Source organism: Thermoascus crustaceus (genome assembly GCF_041956765.1).
Source record: "Thermoascus crustaceus strain CBS 181.67 unplaced genomic scaffold VTN00scaffold_3, whole genome shotgun sequence".
Classification (NCBI taxonomy): Eukaryota; Fungi; Ascomycota; class Eurotiomycetes; order Eurotiales; family Thermoascaceae; genus Thermoascus; species Thermoascus crustaceus.
The window spans coordinates 875,624-899,137 of record NW_027192529.1 but is presented as its reverse complement, the minus strand read 5'-3'; the positions used below and the strand labels follow the sequence as shown (position 1 = coordinate 899,137).

Sequence of the window (23,514 nt, the reverse complement as noted above, 5' to 3'; positions counted from 1 at the left end):
CATCTAGGTCCTTGTCTAGGTCCTTACCTACATTCTCATCTAAATCCTCACGACCTCACCTAATAGTAGCAGATCAAATAGTAGGCAGATTGAATGGTCAGCAGATGGGAGAGAATATCTAAGAACTTCTACATAGCTGCCCAGGTGCCAGGTGCCACCAGGAGGTACTTTGCCCACTTTACTGCATTTAGTATAATATGGTCACATGATTTGTGATTCTGAGAGCCAATCAGAAGTGCGGCTTTTTTGTCAAATTTGACGCTCCGCAAATGATGTACAAGGTTTCAAAGAAAAGACATCGATGCCATTCATTCCACCATGTCCATATTCATGTGTCTGTCGTTGTATCCAGCCAGGCAGTTACAAGCGCAGCTTAGTAACCAACCCTCATGAGTTCCCTCCCTTATAGGTATATTTCCTCCAGAATCATCCCAGTTAGGTAATTAAGAGACTATTTAGTTCTCGGGGATTTGGTGATCCGCAGCGTCGACGCCTGCCTTCCATCTGTACTTGGCGGCCGGGTGCTCGGGCAGCGGGCCGCTCTGGCCCTTCTTGCCGTAGAAGTTCTCCCGGTAGGTTCCCTTCTTCACGGCGTAGTCGTCCCAGAAGAGACCCCGCCTGCGAAGTTCCGGGACGAGAAGCTCGACGATGTCTTTGAAGGAGCCGGGTTTGATGGCGTAGGCCTGCAGTTTTATCTAAATTAGAATGTATAAAGACAGAAGATGGTGAATGGAAAGAAAAAGGAAAAATGCATACCAAGTTGAAGCCGTCAACATCAGCCTCCTCGACCCATTTCTCCATGATGTCCGCGATCTGGGCGGGTGTTCCGTACGCGGAGGTTCCCAGACCACCGACGGTGATGTGGTGTCCGACGGTGTTCTTGGTCCATTTGGGAACCTCTGGAGTCGCTTTCGACCATCCTTCGACGGCGGATCTGTTGAACGAAAATGGTGAGCACGTCTGTAATCTGAGGATTTCGTGACAGGACTGTTGAGCCTACCTGATGGCGTTGCTCTCCACGTGACGGAGCTCCTGGTCATCATCGTATTTGTTCAGGTCAATGCCGGTCCAGCCGCCAAAGAGAGCCAGAGCACCATCGATCGAGCCCAAGCTGCGGTAATAATGGAACTTCTCCCGAGCCTCTTCCTCCGTACGACCTAGCACGGGGCAGAACAGCGCCAGGAACTTGATGCTCTGGGGGTCACGGCCGAACTGCGTCTTGGCCATCTCACGGATCTCAGCAATGTTGTTCTTGACAACGGACGGACTGTGTCCGGCGACGAAGATGGCCTCTGCGTGCTGAGCGGCAAAGGCCTTGCCGGACTTGGATGTTCCTGCTTGGAGGATGAGCGGGGTCCGCTGGGGGCTAGGCTGGCAGATGTGAGGGCCGGGGACGGTGAAGTATTTTCCTTGGTGGTTGATCTGGCGGACCCGGGAGGGGTCAGTGTAGATACCGCGCTCCTTGTCGAGGACAACGGCGTCGTCTCTCCAGGACGATTCCCAGAGCTTGTATGTGACTCTGACGTATTCTTCTGCGATCGCGTAGCGGTCGTCATGCTGGAGGTTTGATGTTAGTTGAATCACGTTCACATATTCCATCAGGCGGTAAAAAAAGTGGTAGATTCGAGATTCATACCTGAGGTTGTTGAGTATGGCCAAGGTTTCGTGCGGCTGAGTCAAGATATCCGGTGACGATCTGTTTATATATTAGTTTAGCAATTGTCTGGAGGAATGGGATAATCTTGGGATAACTAACGTTCCATCCTAATCTGTTGCAAGATCTTGTTAGTCCTGATAAGAACATTCACACTGACAAATGGTACTTACCGTCCCTTGGTGAGGTGGTCGACGGTCGACAACCTCCGAGCAAGATGATAGGGCTGCTCGTATGTCGTAGCAACAGTTACACCAAAGCCGATGTTCTCAGTTGCGGCAGCCATGGCAGGGACGACCGCCAATGGCTCATTCACAGGCCATTGAGCCCCCGAGATGATTGCAGGGTCGAGGTTACGAGGTCCCTTGTACACATCGTAGCCTCCTGTTGACCAAAGTCAGCTAATGTAACACTTGAAGAGCAGGAAGGAAACTGTACCCAGAACGTCTGCAATGAAGATGCCATGGAACTTGGCAGACTCGAGCAGTTTGGCGAGCTCAATCCAGTGGTCGACATCGTTGAAGCGGTGTGACTCGTCGTCGGGATGTCTCCAGAGGCCAGGCGACTGGTGACCACTGCCTATAGTAGGAAATCAGCAAGAAGCTCGATATATAAAGCGTAGGATTAGGTGGATGCAGGGCTTGGCGGTCCACCAGAACATATTAGACTGAGGCTAGACATACACATCTCAACGAACGCATTGAGGATCAGACTCTTGCGAGCCTTCGGGGTCTCTCCATTTGCGGACATGGTTGTAGGAAAGATTGCCAATTCTGGCGTGTGAGACCTGCAGAAAGGGTGTCGACTTTACCAAAGAGAGAAAGCAAGTATGAGGCTTGCCATAGAAGGAAAGGAGACGATTTTCACTGCAGGGAGGAATCTCGCGCAATTCTGACGAGGGGAAGACGAGGGCCCTCGCAGCTCATATCTGTCTGCCATCCCGTCACATGTGGTGGGAGGACAGGATGTCCTTCATAGCATCAAAGTGGGCCGGGATGACGCGATATGGGGGAGATTCGCAACATCTGCGCCCACGAAAACAAACAGGCAACTTGCACGGATAGTGCCATTGCCGACAGTGGGAGAGAAAAAAACATGAAATGCAGTACAGTTCAGGAACGTGGTGTGGTCGGGCGCGTGGTCCAGGAACACCGTGACCATAGCGTCAAGGATCACAGCATATCGCGATGCGCTCGATGGATGTCGTTGAGGCCGCGCGCTTACGGTACCTTACCAGGTACGGCTTAGCCTGCAGGTGCGGGGTCCCCGTATCGTGGTATCGTCGCGTATCGCACGCCCGGGGTATGGTAACATCAACGTCCTCTCCGTCGAAGCATTAATAATCCTGTATAACCCTCTTCCGACCGCGCAAGTTGATCACGGTTAAAGTCTCGAAATTGCGACACAATTGGCAGTGGACCGTTTTCCGATAAGAGAGTGCGTACCAAATTCTCAGACTTCCGCAGCAAAGCTTGAAATCTAGTAAGCTTCTCTCACTAACACCCGATTAGCGGAGCACCTCATCCTCATCCTCGATCGTATCATTGTGGGGCGCAGCTTGCAGACTTTCTTTGCGAAAATCATAGCAAACAAGATGTCCCAGGCGGAGTCGGTACGCTCGACCCCTGATATCATCCAGCAGCTTTTTGACTTTCTCTCGGGCACCACGCTCGGAGAGATGGATATCCAATAATGGAGAAGCTGGATGATGTACAGTACATACGAAGACAAACTATGGGAGTAGATCTCCTGTTCTCCAACATGATCCATGGTGTCGGGCTATGGTGTCGGGACAGAGTATGGTCTAGCCCCGGCATCGTGCTTTGCTTGCATTCATGCTAAACCCGGGCTGGAATTGATAAATTGATCGTCTCCGTCTCAACTCAAGCTGCTCGAGAGCTTTGCCAAGTTCAACCTCCTCGTTCTTCTCTGTCACACCACCATGGTTGACCTACACAGCCGTGCTGGCAGCGCTACCGCTGTCCAGCCTCCCCTCTCACAGGCTGTCGGCTATGTTATTGTAGTTGTCGTGGGATTGGTGATTGCTTTTGGTATTTACTATCCTGTCTTTCTTACAATTGGGATAGAATCTAATGGTATTTTACAACATCTAGTCATGATGTGGATCACCAGACTCCTGAACAGAACCGTTGGTGAAGACAACAAGAAGACAGAAATGTGCGATTTCCCTGCTTGTCTTCCAATTTCTGTGGCTGACTCATTTCTAGGTTCATGACTGCCAATCGCACAGTACGGACCGGTTTGACTGCCTCTGCAGTAGTTTCGGTATGTTGGATGGATCCTTCATTCAACTGAGGATTCTTTTGGACTAAGCTGGTGTAGTCGTGGCTCTGGACTACAGCAATGTTGGGTGCTTGCCTCGTAGGGTATAACTACGGAGTTGCAGGACCTTTCTGGTTTGCAGCGGGATGCAGTCCAATGATCGTCTTCTTCGCTCTGCTGGGAATTTCTTGCAAAAGAAAAATCCCCGAAGCGCACACCTCCTTGGAGGTTGTCAGAGTCCGATACGGTTGGTTTGACAAGTCATTATTACCGCAACTATATGGCTGCTAATAAGCTCATTACGGCAGGACGCGTTGCGCATATCGTCTTTATGGCCTTGTGTCTTGTCAACAATATTTTCGCCTGTGCCAACATGCTGCTGGGGGCTTCGGCTGCCATATCTGCTATGTAGGAAACCTCCTTTACGTATTATCTTTGCCATGCTAACGTTACCAGGACCGGAATGCATGTCATCGCAGCAACATTTTTACTGCCGGTTGGTGTGTCAATATACACCTTCGTGGGTGGAATCAAAGCAACGCAAGTATACCCGGAGACCATTGAATCTCGTTCCGGTCTAACATGCAATCTAGTTTCCTCACTGATTATTTTCACACTTGTGTTATCCTCATCATCGCGTGCTACTTCTCAATCAAAGCTTTCACGTTCGATGAAATTGGTTCGGTTGGCCATCTCTACGACCTAGTCAAGGCGGCTGCCGCCCGTCACCCGGTTGCTGGAAATCATGACGGAACCTATTTGACGATGACATCAAAGGGGGTAAGTCACTATTATATGGACTCAGCTCTGGAACTTTCTTGTTAACACATGTCTACAGGCAATATTGTTTGGAATCATCCATATCTGTGCCAACTTTGGGCTGGTTATTGTAGGTTCAGAGAGATGAGATCGAGTCTACTGTCCTCAGTTCTAACTAGATGATAGATGGACACTAGCTACTTCATTAAAGCTTTCTCGGCGAACCCAGCTGCTGTCGTGCCTGGGTACACAATTGGAGGGATCGCATACTTTGCGGTTCCTTGGGCGCTTGGCACTTTGATGAGCTCCGTCGCTCTGGGTCTGGAGAATAACCCCGTCTTCCCCACGTACCCAAGGGTGAGTATACTTGGCAACATTGACTATTGCTCTTTGTCTGCTGACTCTCCGACTCTACAGCAAATGACCACATCGGAAGTCAGCGCTGGTCTGGTATTACCATATGCAGCCGTAACAGTTGCTGGCAAGGGCGGCGCTGCCGCTATCGTCCTTATCACATTCATGGCGGTTACGTCGACACTGTCAGCTCAGGTCATCGCCGTCAGCTCCATCATCAGTTTCGATATATACAGAGAGTATTTCCACAAGGGAGCTTCGGATCTGCAGCTCATCCGCTGGAGCCATTTTGGCGTGATTTTCTTTTCACTGTTCTCGGCGGGATTCAGTACAATGCTGCACTATGTCGGGATCGACCTCAACTGGACTCTGTACATGCTTGGTAAGGAGCGAATCTCGTTATCTGATTTTTACCGTCTTTTGACCTCTCAGATACCCTGTGGAAAGTATATCACCATCTCACTGACAGCAAAACCAGGTGTCGTCACCTGTCCAGGAATCTTCCCGATGGCGTTCACCATCCTCTGGCGTCGCCAAAGCAAAGCTGCCGCAATCCTATCACCTATTCTCGGCTTCGGGACCGGGCTCGGTGTCTGGCTCGGCACTGCGCATGCCTTCTACGGCGAGGTCTCTGTCCAAGCGACCGGCCAAGTCCTGCCCTGCGTGTACGGCACCATCGCCTCAGCACTGTCTCCCATCCCCTACTCGATCATCATTACGCTCCTCAAGCCCCAGAACTACGACTGGGCGGACTTTGCCAAAGAGCGTCTCGCGCTGGAGAAGCTTAATGATGATCTCACCACCGTACAGAGCTATTCGTCGAGTAGAGATCCATCTGCGCAGATTGAAGCTGGCTCTCCACCCTCATCTGCTTTTTCGCCTCAGGAGCTGAAGCGGTGGGGAAAGATTGCCGCGTTCTGGGCTGCTGCCACGTTCCTGGGTCATTGGGTCATCTGGCCTTTGCCCATGTACGGATCGCACTACGTCTTTGAAAAGGGGGTAAGTCAATGCAACTGTTTGACCATTCTCTTTTGTTTTGCCGTATTGCTATGAGAATAACAGTACACTAAAATCCCCACAGTTCTTCTCCGCCTGGCTCATCGTCGCCATCATCTGGCTCTGGCTCACCATGCTCGTCACGATTTTCTACCCCCTCCTTGACGGAGGCATTCAGCAGATCCTGCAGGTCTTCCGTGTCCTGCGCCAGGGACGCGCCGCCGGTGGTAAAAAAGATGCCACTGCAACGCCTTCGTCTGATTCTTCTGTCAATCAGGTAGGCACCCTGAAGGCGTCTGCAGAGCATAGGAAGCAGTAAAGCACGAGACGAAAATATGGAAGGAAAATATTATACGATAGGTTACTGCTAATGGTGCTATGTAACTTGGGTTCAGGGCGGAAAAAGAGTTAAGGGAAAATTAGAAAGCTTCCTGGGAAGAATCTTTATAAAAATGATACATGAAGGTCCTGTCTCACATATCCTTGCGACGTGGTCGGGATTCTAATTAATTTCTATACATAATTCGAATAGAAATCCGTATATATATAGAATATACACCTCTATGACGTTAAGAGTTGATGTGTATCTACAGATGATACGAAAGGGAGAGTGCCTGAGGTGAGAAGAAACAGACAGATGATTTTTACGTTTTCCTATTTTATCTGGAAAAAGGAAGGTACATCAACTATAGCGGTCACAAGAAGAAACCACTCAAAAACGTCCTGCCATAGATCTAAGACGGGTCTGGTTAATGGTCTTGGGACAGCTACTCGAACCGACCAACCCTACCTAACATGCTTCTAGAACATACCGATCAATAGAATTAAGGACACATAGAAGATGGAGATTCTAAAGATCCATAGGGGCGGGAAATGCTCTCTCCCTGAATCCAGCATTTGCAGTAGCGTCTTCTCTTGAACTGATTCAAGATGTACTTATTATTATAAGCGGCTGCCCACAACCTGGAGTAAGGAGTGATTAATTGACTAATTAATTAAGCACTTGCTTATTATTATTATATTATTTCCAATCTGTAGATATTTTGGATAGGATATATATATATGAATATAAGAAGAAAAATATAACTTACGGTCTCTGTCCTCCGCTCCTTATCCACCACCATCGGATCCAGTCCCAATTCTATCAAGAACTTGAATACACTGAAATCTTCCTTTTTATATGCATATTCATCGACTTTATTCGCCGCCACATGTAGCAGGGTTTCTCCCTCGTTGTTCATTGCAAAGAATTGAAAGCCGCTGAGACATACAAATCAAATAACCCACCAAACACTTCGTTTTACAGGCTTCACAGCTGACCTGTAAAATGTCTATCTTCTAAAGGAGCCGAATATCCTCATTCCATAGCGTGACTTGGGGAGCATTGATGCCTTATGATTGACTTCATGACAAGCCCGAGGACTCAGTGGTCTAGAATAAGTTCTAGGCATATCTAGATGAAGGATTATATACTCTTGGGGTTCTGATCTTATGTTAGTATATCTCACGATCAATTGTCTTGCGTGGTATTTCTTAAGACAATACCGAGTAGATATAAGATAATCCTGGACATATCGACATAGGCGTATGTACAGTATTACTCTTTATAATTTGTACAGATTTACTTCACACGCTATCAGTATTGCTAATCTAATGACTCACGACACTTGACTAGTCTATTGCTCACTTGGACTCGTCGAATTTATTCTGCTCTTCCTCCCCCCCACAAAAACCCCCTGTCATATGTTAGATACCGACTTAGGTCGTAGACATCCCAATCATGGCTTGCCTGTCTGCACCCCCTCCTTGTTTGATATCATAGATATGTTTCCCTTCGGATTTGGAGGTACTGTTATTGGCCTCTCCTACACCACACTACTGTGAATTTGTGATTAGTATGGCACAAAATACCGCAAGACCGCCGAGTAACGACGTTCGATGCTTAGTGCTTATTGAATTTTCGAACAAGTTTCTCTTTTCTTTTACTTCAGCTGCAACGTAAGGGACATGTTTTATGACCCATCAACCCACGTATTTCTGACACTTTCCCTTATGCACTAGCTTAGTCCGAAGTTCCAAGGATTCAACGTCCTAATATGTATTCAAAGACGTGATTCACCTGTCGATGCTAAAAGAGGGGTTGTTCTACATTGAGCCAGATAACAAGCTGCAGTCATTTGTAATCCAATGGAATATCGAGTCTTTTTGATGTTGCACAAAATGCAATTGTAACGGCTCTATTAAATCTTTTGAAATGGAAAATTACGCCTCAACCGCAACTGTCACCTTAGATACCCAAATTATCGCTACACTATGCCAAATTGGGCTGTTCTTTTAAATGCCAGACCTGCCGCTCAGACGCAGCTACATCATGGCAGATCATTACCGGTGTTTTCAAAGTCATCCCCGAACATTAGGTAGGTGACGTGTCTTACCACCCGCGGTCAAGCGGCCCTCAATACTGATAATCGGCAATAATTGTTCACATGGACGACTATGCACAAAAGCCTGGTAGGACCGTGTACGGTGGCTTGAGTTGTCGTCCTTGTCCTTGGGCGCCTTACAAGCTCAAAGTTCCATCATAAAGCCTCTTTGATGTCCCTCTGGAGTCCTCGATGCGCTAACTTCAGAGACTTTGCAGCTTGCATGCATTAGTCTCTGAATATAATTTGCCTGCCAGCCGGAATGAACATTGCATCCAAAGGGTTCCCGAACACGAGAACAGATCTTCACCCGGAAGTCACCGAAGAGGCGCTGCTCGTCCGCATACACAGTAGACACCTCGTGACTGCCTTGTAAGGAGCCACATTTACAGCAGATCATGAATATATTCATTTTATTATTCATACCACTTTCTACCACCTACTACCCATGTACTGTACCTGGGTACCGGAATGCATTCCAGCAATCTCACCCCCTTAAATAGTCTCTCCTCTTCTTTTATGTAATGCTATTCTCTTTCACGAATATCAAATCTAAGACCGGCAAAATCTCGTATACATTTTATTTAGCGTGTGCTCATTTAAGTTCGATGTCGGTTATTCTTCTACATGCATCTTAGTTTTTAAGTTACATCGGAGGACAATTCCTGCCAATAATCACAAACATAGCGTAACTTCCCGTTCTAAGGAGCCCTGGAATGTACATAGCACGAAGATTTCAAATGGTGATGCCCGACTGGGCCTCTGGAAGGACGTCGGCCCACATACCATGCGACCTTTGACTAGATGCATATGATATAAGATCAACCTGGGGATGCGATAAGATAGACTATTTACTTAGAAATTTACTAGGTGAGTTGCTCAAGCTTCATCAGTTCCCGTGCGTTGAGTAGGTGGCAGCATCGTGGCTAGGTGAGAGGTCACATTAGCCTACTCCATATCAGGTAGCTAGGTTCATACATTACGCAGGTAGAAAGTTAGTGGACCTCACGTTGCTCAACGGCTGCATGTTGTTGGGTACCACAACAAATGAAAGATAATCCACTTGCTAACCAAATTAGGTACTTACTACCAATATCTAACTACTGTTGAGGTTCTATGTCAGCTGCTGAACTGGGGATCTGTCAGACATGTTGAGTACTGAGTAGTAGGTAAGTTTCCTGCTAGGTTTATGTATATGATAGATCATGTAATGTAATTGGTGCTAAATGTATATTAGCATGTCTATTTGTTATTGCTATCATATTGAGGTTATACGGTGGGATCTGCGCTGGTAGAGATAAATACTTAAAGGGCGCGAAGAAGCCCGTTCATACCCAGCGATTCAAAGTCAGTGTTCCGGCTACATCCATATTTTCCACATATATCTATAGCATGTACAAGTTCTTTGACGCCATGATTTCCAAGATACGTTCTTCCAAAGATCAGACTGAGGATGCGACGAACCTCAAAGAACAATACACTAAAATCCTCCTCACCATCCTTCAAAGCATCTCGTTTAACATACCAAATTATGACTATGACTTGACGATCGAGGATTACGCTGAGCAGCACTTCGTTTCCAAGGGGTTTCCTAGAGATTTCATCCAGAGAATTCTGCCAATTATTAAATGGAGCTCTGGAATAGCAATTACCTCCTATCCATATACCCCGGTGGAAGTCCAACGTGTCGTTGCTGTCTACACATCGTATGTGATCACCATCGATGACCTCACGGGCGAGATGCTGGAGGACCTGAAGGGCTTCAGCACCCGACTATTCCGTGGAGAGACACAGCCTAATCAATTACTCCGGTGCTTGATTGAGTTCATACACGAGGAAGCCTGCCCATTGTACGGGCAATTCGCTCGTGATATGATGATGAAGGCGACCATGGACTTCATCAGCGCTTGCTACTTTGAAAGGGAGCAGAACAACAAAATCAGCTTTCCGCGAGACGCTCCCAACTTCCCCGAGTACATCAGAATCAAAACGGGCGTTGCAGAAGTGTACTCGTTTTTTCTCTTCCCCAGCAGCATGTATCCGGAGGATCAATACCTAGAACTCTTCCTGCCGGCGATTCCCGGACTCGTACGTTACTTCAACCTTGCTAACGACATCTTCTCCTTCTACAAAGAGTCTGTGGTCGGGGATGAGCAGATGAACTTCGTTTACAATTACGCCAGTGCGAATGGTATTTCTCCTCTTCAGTCAGTGCGGATTTTATCTGCTACAGCTGTCGAAACCGTCCGGCAAGTTCACGGCACACTCTCCCAGGATCCCAAAATGCAGGCTGACATTGATGCCTTCCTTAACGGCTATGCATTATATCATCTATCTCAATCTCGGTACAGGCTCACGGAATTGGATATCCCAGAAGCCCACGAAGCGGTGCGTCTCATGCGCAAGTTGAAGGAGAAGGTCACGCTCAAGCAGCTTCGTCAAAGTTGATTGAGTTACGATGGAGAGAATACTGGTCGATAACAGAATGTACCTAGATATCTTGACGCTGCGAGTAGACTGCCGATATCGAATGGAACAAGGCAAGATGCATACTTTGCGAAGAGATTAATGCTTCAAGAGCGTTTCGTGTGCATAGAGCGTATACCCATGGCAGCTAGGCCTATCTCGTTCCTTTTACTGTCCGTTCATTGGTTTTATGGATGGTAGGAGATATCTGCTACCTACTATGCAATATATTTCTCATACTTGAACAGTAGTCTTAGACAGCTCTAGAATCTGTAAAGTGGCGGTTGCATACAGTATACTTAGAATGCCACTACAGTTATACCAGATCTATGAGGGTTATGTAGACATGGATATATGTACATATCTCATCTCTAAATCATTTAAGTTGCTAGACTGGAATTACGGCAAGCTTTGAAATGATGCTACAGTGCCAAAGAGGAAGCATGTCAAATCCCTATAATATTGCATGGAAGATCCTAGCCATAGCTCATTATCTCACTAGTAGACCCTGCACTCCTTCAGATATGCAATCAAATGCTCATTGATAGCCTCGTCCCCACAGTCGGCCAAGAACCCGTCCCGAGAGGCCATTGCCAGAACCGAATGCCAGCTCGAAGTGTTGGCCTCCATATACGGAGGAAGGCCCTGGAAGGGGCAGTCTGTATCACGCTTCTCCAGCAGCTCTTTCAATTTTGCCAGTGGGGGAACTTTGTCCTTGTACTGGGTGATCCACGCGTGGATTGCATGCACGGCACTCTCCACAGCCCCTACCACCCAAGCGTGATGAGGACTTGCCGCCTCTCCAATGATGGAGAAGTCACCCGAGGGCTAGATCATCTTGCTCCACGAAGACCTGAACTGCTGCGGACCGAAGAAGGCAAATGCACCGACAGAATAGGGGTTCTGGTCCCAGTCGAAAGCATAGTGCTCCATGTAGTTGTCCCACAGTCCCAGACCCAGCAACAGGTGTGGATGGAAACGTCTTCAAGAATCTGGAAAACTCAGCAGAACCATGATCGTCATAGACACAGGCTGTTGCGAGTCTGTTGTTTTCGTCTCTTTCTGCTCATCTCGTCCGCTCCTTCAGCCCATTCCAAGGGCTTCATGTGGTAATATTCTCGCCATCTGCGCCCGAGTCCACTCTCTGCTCACATAGTATCTACATCTAGATCTCAATTAACTTGAGTTTTTTACTTTAATTATCAATTCCAAGTTTGATATTGACGCTTGAATATAGTATACGCCCTTCTTCATACGGCTTCGCCAGCCTACTTCGTCTATAGAGAACTTCCAACTCTCCCCACGCTCCCAGGTGATAAATTCGGAATAAATAATTTTTTTTCATGAGTGTACTGCGAAAGACATTCTGCAGTGTTTGAACCATTTCATTGCCATTCAACCAAAGAGACCCCAAACTAACCCTGACAGTTGGAAAAGAAAAATTTCCCAATAAACCTACATCATAGAATTGACGAAACCGACATATCCCCATACGTAAACCCCAAGAAAGCATGACCAGGTTCGTTCCAGATCTGTGCCCCAGCGCCTGTAACTCCCATCCATATCGTCCCATCTCAAACTAAGCGGCCAGCCCGTGTTGTAAAATGCCAATAGTCTGGTAAGCAGTTCAGAGTGCTCAATGGTAGTAAGAGCTCGTCACTTTTTGTATGCCTTGGTCTGGCCGGTTGGCTTGCAGGAGAACCACTGCGCAAATATATCGAACGGAGCGTCCTTTAATGCACGACAAGTTCGCTGCCGTTGAACTGTCCCTGTATGAGTCGAACGTGCTGAGGACCTATCATGGAAAAGAGGAGGACCTGCGTATGTCCAAGACATCAAGATTGCATTAGTCAGAATATCAAGATAACTAAGAACCGAGGAAGGATGAATACGACCGCACACACCCACAACGAATGACCTGGGGGTGTAAGGTGGCCATGGAGTTCAGAAGAAGAAAAGTAAAACTTATCGGTACAACGTCATGTTGAATAAAAGTGGACCTGAGCATACGGCCTCTCATGATCCTAATGAGAAGGAGCAATTCCCCGCGGAGAAGGGTCTCATCGTCACCGTCAATATTATAGATAAGTGTGGCCTTGATGTGTGGGAGATTTTCGACCTAGTAATGGGAAATCGATTCCACACGCCACTCTGGATCGTTGAATTCCCAAAGCGACCCAAAGCCGTAATCAGAAATTCTGTACATGTGCATGTGAGAATAATGTATAGCAGCAAACTGAGTAGGTAGGTAATCGCAAAGTAGTAATGCAGATTGCATAGCACAGATAGCTGCTAGTGAGGGGGGGCGGGGAGGAGAGAGACAGTGTGATCAAAACTTGCGCCTCTCTTTGGCCCCATCCAGAGTCATAGGCAATGATATCCTTGGCATCCGGCCTCCGACTCTTGTATACAGCCAGATACGTTCCGAGGTAGCGAGACAGTTCATGTGCATTGTTCGATCAGCCTCGCATCAATTTCATTATTCGGCACTGGGGCGTCATATTCTGGAAACTCAGTCGCGACATAGCCCTCCTCAGGCTTCATGAGAAGGTCTGCTGGATAGGGCTCGAAGAAACATGACTCCAAGTCTGGTTTCCCATATGAGGAAAACTCTGCTCTACAGCACGAATCTTGACCTTCTGAAGTTCACTGGGCCCGAACCGAACTTACCCAAGATTAATGACTGACTTCTCCAGCCTCCGTAGAGCAGCGCAGCGAGCCCTGTGCTCTTCTGGTTCCACAATGTCGGCCATTTTGGTGGATGGGAAAGACGGAGAAGGTCGGAGGTAGTTTTTTTTTAGGAACATCAATGAAAAGAGAAATATTGCTTCTTTCTTTTAGCAGATTACTTTCATTTATAAAGGGGTTCGAAAGCCGGAAATTTTTCCAATGTTGACGGTGACATGCGTCGTTGCTTAGTCGCTTTGTTTGTTTTTATAGCAGCCGCTTTCGGCACATCCCCGGGCGCCAGAGATTCAAAAAGCTCGGGTAAGATTTAGGGGTTTTCTTAACAAAACATTATTGCTTAAATTGACCGTTAGAGTACAATGGATAGACACACTGGCAGATACTCCATACATGATTAAATGCCCAACTACTAATCTACTAGACGCCCGTATTTCGAGTTCGAAGTGCTATCTATGTCAACTCACGCGACTCCGCAGCCTAATCCTCCACCACAGCGCCAATAGGCATAAACCTGCAGCAAAGTACGAAACGACACAGAAGATCTGAGGATGGAGGTACTCGCGGCCAGACCTGGGACGGCGCAGCTTCAGCGCGATGACTTCGGAGACTGTAGTGCCGTTGTCAACAACATATGGACATGTTTACCTAACTCTGAGTGCTGGACAAAAAAAAAAGGCTGCTCACACGTCGTCGGAAGAACAGTCGCGAACCAAGACAGGGACAGAAGCGACTGCAGCTCGGCGAGACCGGCCACTTCGACACAGATGGGTCCGATGGTCTATCTCTCGAAGAACATAGAAGCAGAAAAACAAGTCAACTTCAAAATATCAGCCACGCGAGGGTAGCTGGACTGGCTTACGACCCAAAACACCCCCAGAATCGCCCCGATAATCACCGCAAAGAAAAGCAGCACGCCGTACGAGGTCGCGGGCATCCAGATCGCGAGGCAAGCCAGCCCGCTCGCGCAGGTCAGGAGCCCTGCGACCTCGATCCGTCCGAAATGGTCACTGGAGAGCCCGATCAAGGGCCGTCCTATCGCGGTCCCAAGATTCAGAACGGCACTGACGGCCGCGGCCTGCGCGGACGAGAGCCCAATCGACCGGGCATAATCCGGCAGGGAGAAGAGCAGCGTGATATACCCGAACATGCTAAGAAAACCCCACGCCAGGAGCAACCACACATCGGGACGACGACGCAGGAGTCGAAAATCAAACCCGCGCTGGGACGGCCGAATATCCCCATTCCGGGTGCGGATGAGCAGCGTCGCGACGAGCAGGACCGAGCAACTCACGACGGCCGTGATGCGGAGCGCCCAGGCCAGCGAGACCCGACCGATCACGGCCTCGGTCAGAAATGAGTACACGATCCCGCCGATGCCCGAGCCCGCGGAGCTGATGCCGTTGGCCAGGCTCCGCTTCTTCTCGAACCACTGCGAGATGATGGCGGTGCTGGGGATGTAGGCGCATCCGACTCCCGCGCCGATCAGGACGCCCTGCGTCAGGTAGAGCTGCCAGATTCGGTGGGCGAAGGAGGCGGAGATGAATCCTATCGCTATCAGGATGGTTCCGAGGAGCATGGGGGCTTGGACGCTGTAATGTCGGGCGAAGATGGTCACGCCGGGGGCGACGAGCATGGCTGTGGAGAAGTTCAGCCCGCCCACGAGGGCGTAGTCGATGGGGGTGGCTTCGGGGAAGCGTCCTGAGGAGAGGTAGTGGGCGAGGTAGATGCCGTATGTTTGCTGTTGACAGTATTAGCTTGCATAGTATCAGGCAAGTCCTTATCAGGGTGGAATAGTAACGAGCATGTCTACTATAGTAGGCAATACTATACATACAGAAACCGCCCCCCAGGTAAAGCAGTTGACGCAGAAGCACGCAGCGACGCAGACCCAGCCATATCCCCCATCTGGCGGCGGCGGCAACGGGTCCGGGGGCTGGACAGACTCGCTGTTCTCGTTAGGAGCGGATAGCTGTACGGACATTATCTCTTCCTCAGAGATTGACCGTATGGACCTACTTCAGCTGCAGCGCATCCAAGGTGCCTTCGAATTGGTGAAATTACCCTGACATTCGAAGAGGGAAAATACGGAGAACAAGGACCGATGACAATTCAACTAGTGTCTTGTCTAATTGGTGAGGACGGAGATCCTTTGCTGTGCCCATGTCGGATTATCCGTGCATTATAGACGGATAGCGGTTCCGATATCCGATCTGCATGTCCCATCCCCCGCATTCTTCAAAGAAAAACAGGCTACTACTACTTCTGTTGGGCTAAGGGACCTGTACTTCATGTACATATATGTACTAAAATCCTTTATCTTTTCCAACTCATAGGTAAGTACCTGTATATATAGCTCCCCTCAAGTACTCCTCGCCCAAACCTTCTCATCATACTCATCCATCAGGGCCGTGTACTCCGCTCCCGCAGACGCCCAGCCCTTGATGCCACCTTCCAGGACAAGGCTCTTGAGCGACGAGTCCTGCTTGTCCTCCAGGTAGTCCGCGAACCAGCCTGCGGCGCGGGTGCCGCGGCCGCGGGAGGAGCCTATAATTATCCAGCAGACAATTAGTTATATAGAATATTTTATGTTTTTCAAAGAGGATATATATATGTTATAGAAATAGGCCAAGTGGATGGACGGAAGAAGGTAGATACTAACCACAGTAAAAAATAACACTCCCCACTCCACCCGCGGAGGCAAGTGCGTACAGCGTCGGCAGCGTAGGGTACAGGCTCTGTGCTGGGAGGTTGAGCGAGCCGCGGATAGTACCGCCCTAGTTTGCAGTTCGCATGTCATGTCAGTTTACCTAGCCCATCTATCTTTACATATCTGTATCTATATTCATATTCGTTATAGGTACTATATATATATAGATGACAAAGACAAACGCAAAAATAAAGGCATACCTCAAAATCCGTCCTGCGCAGATCCACCAGGACAAAATCCTTCCCGGGCGTCTTGCCGTCGCGGAACCACTGCAGGACCTGCTCGCGGGTCACCGACGCCGGCGCGACGGTCCGGGGCGCGGGGTAGGCCTCGTGCCAGGGGCGTTCGTTGGTGGAAGGCTGGGAGGTCTCCATGGTTGAATAGTGACAGTAATACTTTGCTCCGTATGCCGTAGGTAGTGCTCTGTGTTGTCGTAGTAGGGATGTTAGGTGCGGTATGAGGTATGTACGCATGGTGCTCTGAAAGAATGTTTAGTTTATACTTCAGCTCAACTTGCTTTTTAATATATTAAATAAAGCATTGTTTCATTAGACTGATGCCCAGCGCTCTCGGCATCCGTCAACGCAATCGATGACTGGTCGAGAGGAGCGGGGGCTTCAGGTCGGGATCCCCGCAGAGGCTGTTGTCATTTTGGGCCAATCAGGTTGCGGTGGTGACATCTCCCGTATACATAGGTGTGCATAGAAACCGAATGGACGGTCTGTTGCCTTTATTATATTTTCTTTTTTATTCTTTTTTTTCATATTATATCCATGTCGTCAAGTTTCCGATTCAGGTAACGTTCTTCTGCTGTTACAAAGTTCCAATCGGTTTTGCTTTCTCCAGTAATATCGTTAGCCCACTTTATAGGTAGGAAATAGTACTTATGTCCATGGCAGCTGTTCCACATGCACCCAAGTACTCTATCGCTGCAACATTCGCTATCCCAATGGAATTGCCCGGATTCGAATAAGGACGGGAACCTCTACTCCAACTCGCAACATACAGCCAACCTACCGGATCGCAACATCAAATCCAGCCAAGTTCATCGACGGTGGCCTAGAATTGGCCTGTTTATTTCCCACATGATGACTAGTAACGTCGCCAACTAGCAGTGCACGGTAGAAGTTATGTTTCCAGTATGTACTTATTTATTGTTTGCTCCATGGTCTTTCCAGATCTAGGCGAATCGCGACCAGGCCCGATAGAAGTAGTCTAGATCGTGGCTGCCTCTGTATGTACACAGACGATGAGAAACGGTCCAGCTGCGGGGTTTTCCTGTCCGTGGGACAAAGGAGAGCCTTGGAATGTTGCATACCTCCCACCTAGGTAGGACTCACAGTGAAATCTTGAATTTCCCTAATTCATATTCCAAAAATAAACCGCTGGAGCGACTTTAGTTCGTACTTAGATGCCTGCTAAGAGGTACCTGAATGGTCTTTGAAACTTAAGAAACTCATGGACTCGTCACCTGCACCCAAGTTTACCCCGTCTGGAGCAACAACAAGCTGATAAAAGTTCCGTAGACCCGAGAGATTCAAAATGCAATTGCGGCATCTCTTATATCTCTTATGCAGCTTTCTCGACTCCCCACTTGGACTCCGAGCTCCGGACGCGACAATATAGACGGTACAACAAAGGATACTTGCACGAGGCCACGATGCGACAAGACGAACCTGAGCATGCAGGACCCGATATCGAGGAGGGGGAGGGGGGGTTTATAGTATCTGTGTGCGCTGGGCGTTCCTTCCTCACAGGGAAGGTTAAAAAAACAGCACCTGCCTGAAATCCTGAAACCACACCAAAACCAGGAAGTCGTCGCGCCCTAAAAAAATGCCATTTTGACGGTTTGCACTCTCGAAACAAACATAATCATGACTAATCGGTCGTTCATGGCTGGACGCTGTGACTCTTCCACGGTCGACAATACGAGGTTTTGGCGCAAGCCACTCCGACCTCGGACATGCTGTGTGGGTCGTGTGGCTCCTGCCATGCCATCGAATTGTTGATACTCCAAGCCTCCAAGGTCATCGTCATATAGGCTGTAAACCTCTGAATGAATACATTTTTCCTTTTCATCATATGTAAAACAAACAGTCATCGAACGCTAGTCATGGTGCTGAGTTCGACGCTACCTGCGTAGCGTCATCAGGACCGTTGGCGTCTTATTTTTCGCCTTGTGACTGTTTTGAATGGAGATGTTAATTGTGCCCGGTATGCTTAGATGGTCAGTATGGTATGCCTTTTTTGTCCTCGGGGTACAGATTGATCTGCCTGATTCACATTAAACTTTCCCGAGATCCAATGCCGTGGTGAAACGTTGAAATTATGCCATTAGAATGACTCACTAGAATTTCCTTCGAATGAATTATTCTGTTCCCCCTTCGGAGGAGCAGGATGGCTGTACCTTTTGACTCCGTTGAGGATTACCTCGTAATGCAAAGAAGCACGCCTGTTTGTTCGAACAACGAGATGGTGATGTATCAGAACTATTCTGGCCACCAATGTTGGCCATGTGAGAAATTCGACGGAAGAAAACAGCTAGAACCTGGTTCCTTGGGAGTGCCCGGCCGGGAAAATACAATCAAGTCGCCAACGTCGCTCCGAAGTCGCTGATGTTCTTTTGAAGACGTCAATAGAACTTGTAAAAGAGTATCCCAAAGCTCTCATATCCGAGCCTCCAGCGATGCGTCGTGGGGTTGGACAACCAATGACTGGACAGCGATCATCGAGATTGAAGCTCTGCAACTGACGCAATTTAGCCGGCTGCCAAGTCCTAAGAATAGCGTAGCGAAAGGGCGTGCTGTCGCAACCAACCAACATGTCATTCCTTACCTTAACAGACATTCGATGCGGGGAGCGTCCACAATTCCATCAATGGTGGCTTACTCCAGCAGCTTGAGAGCACGCCCTGTGGCTAATTTTTGTCCATGAACTCTAGGTGGGTGAAGTGTGCTCGAAGACAGCATGTACAGTACAGTACATTCCAGACTCACCTACTGGATTCTGAGAGGTTGCTCTCAAGTCAGCTGGACTAAGCCAGATATAGAGAGAAGAGTAAAAGTATAAGCGGTAAGTTAGGTCTTTCCGATGACATAAGATCCAGACTCGACCATGCCGCCTTGTGAACCATGTTGTCTCGTGGGAAGGAAAGGGGGAATTCCGTGGCACAGCAGCTGCAAGCGCAACTTAGCTCCCCCTTGGGAGCATGCGGTAATACTTTCATCTGGCTTCTCGAAGTAGACGGCAACCCGTGCGCCATGGACGATGAACTGACGGCCAGACTGCTGCCGACGCGTGGAAATGACGACGGGTTCGGTTATTCACGGCCAAAATAAAAAAAAAAAAGACGAACGTTCCGGAAGCCAAGCGGGGCGCGAAAAATCTCTACAATCTCCCACAATATCCACAATTGCCTCTTCGTGGCTTGCTGGAGCCTGGGGCTTTTTTCTGATGTTCCAGTCCCGAGATGCGTTCTTCAGCGGACCGTGGACGGGGACGTGCCCGATGTTGCTGCTGGCGGGATCGCTGGTGGCTAGCTCGACCTAGGCAAGTTAAAACGAGGAAACATCCGATCAGATGGACCAGCCCGAGGCCAGCATTGGCCACTTCGTGCAGCAAAGACCGCTAGCCATGCTCCACCAACATGCAAAAGTCGTTCAAAGTCGACTGAAGGGCGCGCAGGTCCGCCGTCAAGCCCAGCGGGTGGCCGCGGTGGTGGGTCAGGGGCCGCCATGCTACTCGCGATGCTGTCCGCGACCTCGTAAAGATGAGCATTTAACCCATGATATAAGCCGGTCTGCAAGGACAAACAGGAACAAAGGGACAAACTGTTAATTGGTAAGCACATGGATGACAAATGACGCGGAACGAAAAGCGGCAGAGAAGATGTGCAGAGTAAGCGCCGTTGAAGGATGCAGGCATGATTAATTTTAGGTAACAAGGTCGGGATGCCGTTTCCCACGCGGTCGCCAGGTTCCGCCCTTTGGCCTCCTAAAACGGACAAGAGCATGTCAACCGAAGGGCGAACGCGCACCGCTCCATCGCCATTGGCCTCGTCTGGCCAGTATGCAAAACTCATGGTCTGACGGTTAGACCTGTCTCGACGGTCCAGACGGATATCCTCCATGTGCTGTGCCGCTTGACTGACCGCTGATGCGATGCATGCCATGTGGATTCCTATCAGGCGCGGAGACGCTGCCCTCCAACTAACTATACACATAGTACTCTCTCGAATGGAGATCGGGTGACTCACGGAAATACCCATCACTTTCAGACAAACAGATCCATTCTGCTGGCCATCAGCAAAGCCATCGGGTCATATAAGAGCTGCTTGTTCCACTGTGGAACCTTTCGACGGGATCAAGATACTCAAGGGCATCTCGAGATACCGTCCATCCCCCGCTGCCAAGACCGTTTTTTCCCATATTCCAGCGGGCTGCTGGTTGGTGTGACCACAAGGTTGCCATTGGTACTGATATATAGCCTCGTCCCGTCTCTCCCGCGATATGTGCAATCCCTGTACTGACGGAGTATATCAGATAGGCTGCCGCTCCGCACTTCCCCCGCAGTTCTTTGTTGTCCCTATCTCGAGCTTTGCCCTACGCCTCTGCCCAGTGATATCAGCAATTGGATATCACCATGGCGGAAGCGTCGTCGTTCATCACGCGTAGTGCAAGTACGCTCGAGTCGCTCACGAGACGATGCCGTCCCAGGATAGGTATTGATCTCCTTGGCCAGACTGATGGCTTCGTCAATTCGTACACTACGTTGGATACGATCCGCGGAGAAGTCACCATTACCGTGGAGCATGACACGTCCTTCGATGACATAGATATCACATTTGAAGGCATGTGTCCCGTCTTCACAAGGACAGTTACATCTGACTGACAGTATTGTGCTATAGGTTCCTCCTGCACATCCATAGAACGAGCGGGAGCGTCTGGATACGCGGGTCGATCGAGCTCGTCACACACGTTCCTGAAGCTTCGTCAACCCATGGACGAGACCACATATCCGCACCCGCGGGCCTTCGAGAGTGGTCGTGTTTACAAATTCCCTTTCACCTTCGTGGTCCCTGATCAGCTTCTCCCGCAATCATGCAGTCACCCAAAGACCAATTCCCATATTCTACAGGCCCACACTCAGCTCCCTCCCAGTCTGGGAGATCCCATGCTGTCCGGTGACGGGGTGAGTCTTCTTGATGACATGACTCCTCAGATGTGCCAGATCTCCTACACTATCAAAGTATCGATCTCACGGAAGCCACTGGTGGAGCATGGACATGCGAGAACCCTGGTAGCCGTTGCTAAGAAGGTCCGCATCATCCCGGCAGCTGATGAGCAGCCTCCTTTGAACGTTCCCGACGACAGCGAGGACTATTGTCTCCGCAGAGAGAAGGACGTCAAGAAGGGGTTGCTAAGGGGAAAGCTCGGTCGACTGGTGATGGCGGCTTCGCAGCCAAAGCCTCTGCAACTTGGCTCTCCAGCCAAATCCGACTCGACCAGCCCGGCTAGCACCGTTGCAATGTTGCATCTTCGGTTCGATCCCATACATGATGAGCAACCTCCCAAACTGGGGACATTGTGGAGCAAGCTCAAAGTATCGACATTCTACAGCACGACCGCGTGGAGGGACTTTCCCGCACGATCCCCTGCTCTGGCCTGGTCCACCGACAGCGGAGTATACAGCGAGACGGTGCCACTATCATCACGATGCATCGCCTCCGTAAAATGGGAGAAGCACACCGTGGGGGGTGACCTCTCCCGCCGGGCCTCGATGCAATCGACCTCCTCCGCGGAGTCCATAACCGGCCCGTCGGCCTCCTATTCAGGACACACCTTCTACACCGCCTCGATCCTCGTCCCCATTACTCTCCCTACAGAAAAAGCCTTCGTCCCAACCTTCCACTCCTGCCTCGTCTCCCGCATCTACACCCTCGAGCTTTGCGTCTCCTACCACACGCCAAACACAAACGTCTTATCCCCAACCTGCTCCCTTAAAATACCTATCCAGATCACCTGCGAGCGCAGCGTAAAACCCGCTGCAAGCCATCTCGCTGCGCACACAGTCACGCATCACACGGAAGTCGATCAAGAGTTCTTCCGTCCACGGAGCATCGCTGCCCCGGATCCGGAGTACATCGGCCAGGCCGCGCTGCCGGGAGTGAACATGAACATGAATGGAACCCCGAATCTCGTGACATCTCCTTCATCTACATCGTTATCATCGTTATCATCTTCTCCTGATGCGGGGGACGCCCTACTACTGGAACCGGCAGAACCCCCAGAATACTCGGACTTGGCACCGCTCTCCGGTCGACCTCTGGGACATCATCCAGATGGTGAGTCCTCCTCATGTTCTGCGTCGTCGTCGTCGTCATCACCGCCTTGCGCTGGGCAAAGTGTGCGAGCTGCTTGTTGCTAAAAGACCTTGTCTGTCAAGGACGCCGTCACGATTATGATGAGAGGGGGTGCTTCTGCCTCTTTTCCGCCTATCTTAGCATGAAATGAATTTTGAAACGAACAGCGAGCGGCATCTAAGCGACAAAAAGAGTTCTGGATTTGGTTAGTTTAACTACTTAACTTCGTTGGTTAATTTACTTTAAATTTACCGGCCGGATACCACATATCTATTTCCTTTGCTTGATATCCTTGTTCAGGCTCTGTGATTGATAAAAAGCACATGTGATTTATTTTTTTTTCGGGCTCAAGGGCGTTTAATTGGACCGGGAGTTGCGATTAGCAAACAAGGAGATGGTGAACGTGAGCATTGAATTTTTTGTCTTTGTCTTCATTTTCTTTTTCGATGGCGGCATTTTGTTTCTTGATAGAGATGATACCATATATACCATACAGTATAGAGAGAAGAGAATTTTTCCTTATAATAGAAATAACTTGACTGATTCAATGGTTTCTTATATCTCTTATTTATTTGGTCTTCGTTACTTTCGATCTGTGTCGCATTGGGTATTGGTATTGCAGCAGGGAAGAGACCCAGACTACTTCTTATAGGATACATGCTATCTTCTATATCTGGTACCAATCGCTGCAACCAGATGTCTAGACACTTTTTGTGGCTGAGCTGTTTACCCTACAAGACTACTTGAATGGCTCTTATACCTAATATACGAAAAAAAAATGATTGCGGCTAGGAAACAATATGTACAAGATCTCGCTCTTCAT

At 49.1% G+C, this 23,514-nt stretch overlaps 8 protein-coding genes across 8 annotated transcripts; 3 read left to right on the top strand and 5 right to left on the bottom strand.

The window, feature by feature from the left end:
• Nucleotides 1–455: 455 nt before the first annotated feature.
• On the bottom strand, nucleotides 456–2,404 carry VTN00DRAFT_5504 (uncharacterized protein; the record flags this gene model as incomplete). The annotated part of the gene is made up of 8 exons (XM_069432043.1): nucleotides 456–683; nucleotides 757–934; nucleotides 1,001–1,557; nucleotides 1,637–1,696; nucleotides 1,757–1,769; nucleotides 1,828–2,038; nucleotides 2,093–2,233; nucleotides 2,338–2,404. 8 exons carry the CDS (start codon nucleotides 2,402–2,404, stop codon nucleotides 456–458), a joined length of 1,455 nt encoding a protein of 484 aa, XP_069287941.1.
• Nucleotides 2,405–2,749: 345 nt separating this feature from the next.
• VTN00DRAFT_5503 (uncharacterized protein) lies at nucleotides 2,750–6,365 on the top strand (the record flags this gene model as incomplete). The annotated part of the gene is made up of 14 exons (XM_069432042.1): nucleotides 2,750–2,891; nucleotides 3,166–3,266; nucleotides 3,564–3,705; nucleotides 3,769–3,832; nucleotides 3,883–3,940; nucleotides 3,998–4,184; nucleotides 4,246–4,345; nucleotides 4,394–4,477; nucleotides 4,531–4,717; nucleotides 4,776–4,826; nucleotides 4,883–5,053; nucleotides 5,114–5,432; nucleotides 5,529–6,049; nucleotides 6,132–6,365. The coding sequence occupies 14 exons, from the start codon at nucleotides 2,750–2,752 to the stop codon at nucleotides 6,363–6,365; spliced, it is 2,361 nt and encodes a 786-aa protein (XP_069287940.1).
• A 3,517-nt stretch (nucleotides 6,366–9,882) lies between these two features.
• VTN00DRAFT_5502 (uncharacterized protein) lies at nucleotides 9,883–10,917 on the top strand (the record flags this gene model as incomplete). Its single annotated transcript, XM_069432041.1, has 1 exon — nucleotides 9,883–10,917. The coding sequence occupies one exon, from the start codon at nucleotides 9,883–9,885 to the stop codon at nucleotides 10,915–10,917; it is 1,035 nt and encodes a 344-aa protein (XP_069287939.1).
• A 516-nt stretch (nucleotides 10,918–11,433) lies between these two features.
• Nucleotides 11,434–12,498, bottom strand: VTN00DRAFT_5501 (uncharacterized protein; the record flags this gene model as incomplete). Its single annotated transcript, XM_069432040.1, has 3 exons — nucleotides 11,434–11,763; nucleotides 11,827–11,917; nucleotides 12,395–12,498. The coding sequence occupies 3 exons, from the start codon at nucleotides 12,496–12,498 to the stop codon at nucleotides 11,434–11,436; spliced, it is 525 nt and encodes a 174-aa protein (XP_069287938.1).
• An 879-nt stretch (nucleotides 12,499–13,377) lies between these two features.
• On the bottom strand, nucleotides 13,378–13,688 carry VTN00DRAFT_5500 (uncharacterized protein; the record flags this gene model as incomplete). Its single annotated transcript, XM_069432039.1, has 2 exons — nucleotides 13,378–13,552; nucleotides 13,606–13,688. 2 exons carry the CDS (start codon nucleotides 13,686–13,688, stop codon nucleotides 13,378–13,380), a joined length of 258 nt encoding a protein of 85 aa, XP_069287937.1.
• Nucleotides 13,689–14,078: 390 nt separating this feature from the next.
• Nucleotides 14,079–15,604, bottom strand: VTN00DRAFT_5499 (uncharacterized protein; the record flags this gene model as incomplete). The annotated part of the gene is made up of 4 exons (XM_069432036.1): nucleotides 14,079–14,230; nucleotides 14,308–14,401; nucleotides 14,459–15,361; nucleotides 15,458–15,604. 4 exons carry the CDS (start codon nucleotides 15,602–15,604, stop codon nucleotides 14,079–14,081), a joined length of 1,296 nt encoding a protein of 431 aa, XP_069287936.1.
• Nucleotides 15,605–15,982: 378 nt separating this feature from the next.
• On the bottom strand, nucleotides 15,983–16,704 carry VTN00DRAFT_5498 (uncharacterized protein; the record flags this gene model as incomplete). The annotated part of the gene is made up of 3 exons (XM_069432035.1): nucleotides 15,983–16,167; nucleotides 16,283–16,397; nucleotides 16,531–16,704. The coding sequence occupies 3 exons, from the start codon at nucleotides 16,702–16,704 to the stop codon at nucleotides 15,983–15,985; spliced, it is 474 nt and encodes a 157-aa protein (XP_069287935.1).
• Nucleotides 16,705–19,909: 3,205 nt separating this feature from the next.
• VTN00DRAFT_5497 (uncharacterized protein) lies at nucleotides 19,910–22,756 on the top strand (the record flags this gene model as incomplete). Its single annotated transcript, XM_069432034.1, has 6 exons — nucleotides 19,910–20,093; nucleotides 20,267–20,396; nucleotides 20,707–20,801; nucleotides 20,872–21,008; nucleotides 21,071–21,179; nucleotides 21,237–22,756. 6 exons carry the CDS (start codon nucleotides 19,910–19,912, stop codon nucleotides 22,754–22,756), a joined length of 2,175 nt encoding a protein of 724 aa, XP_069287934.1.
• Nucleotides 22,757–23,514: the final 758 nt, after the last annotated feature.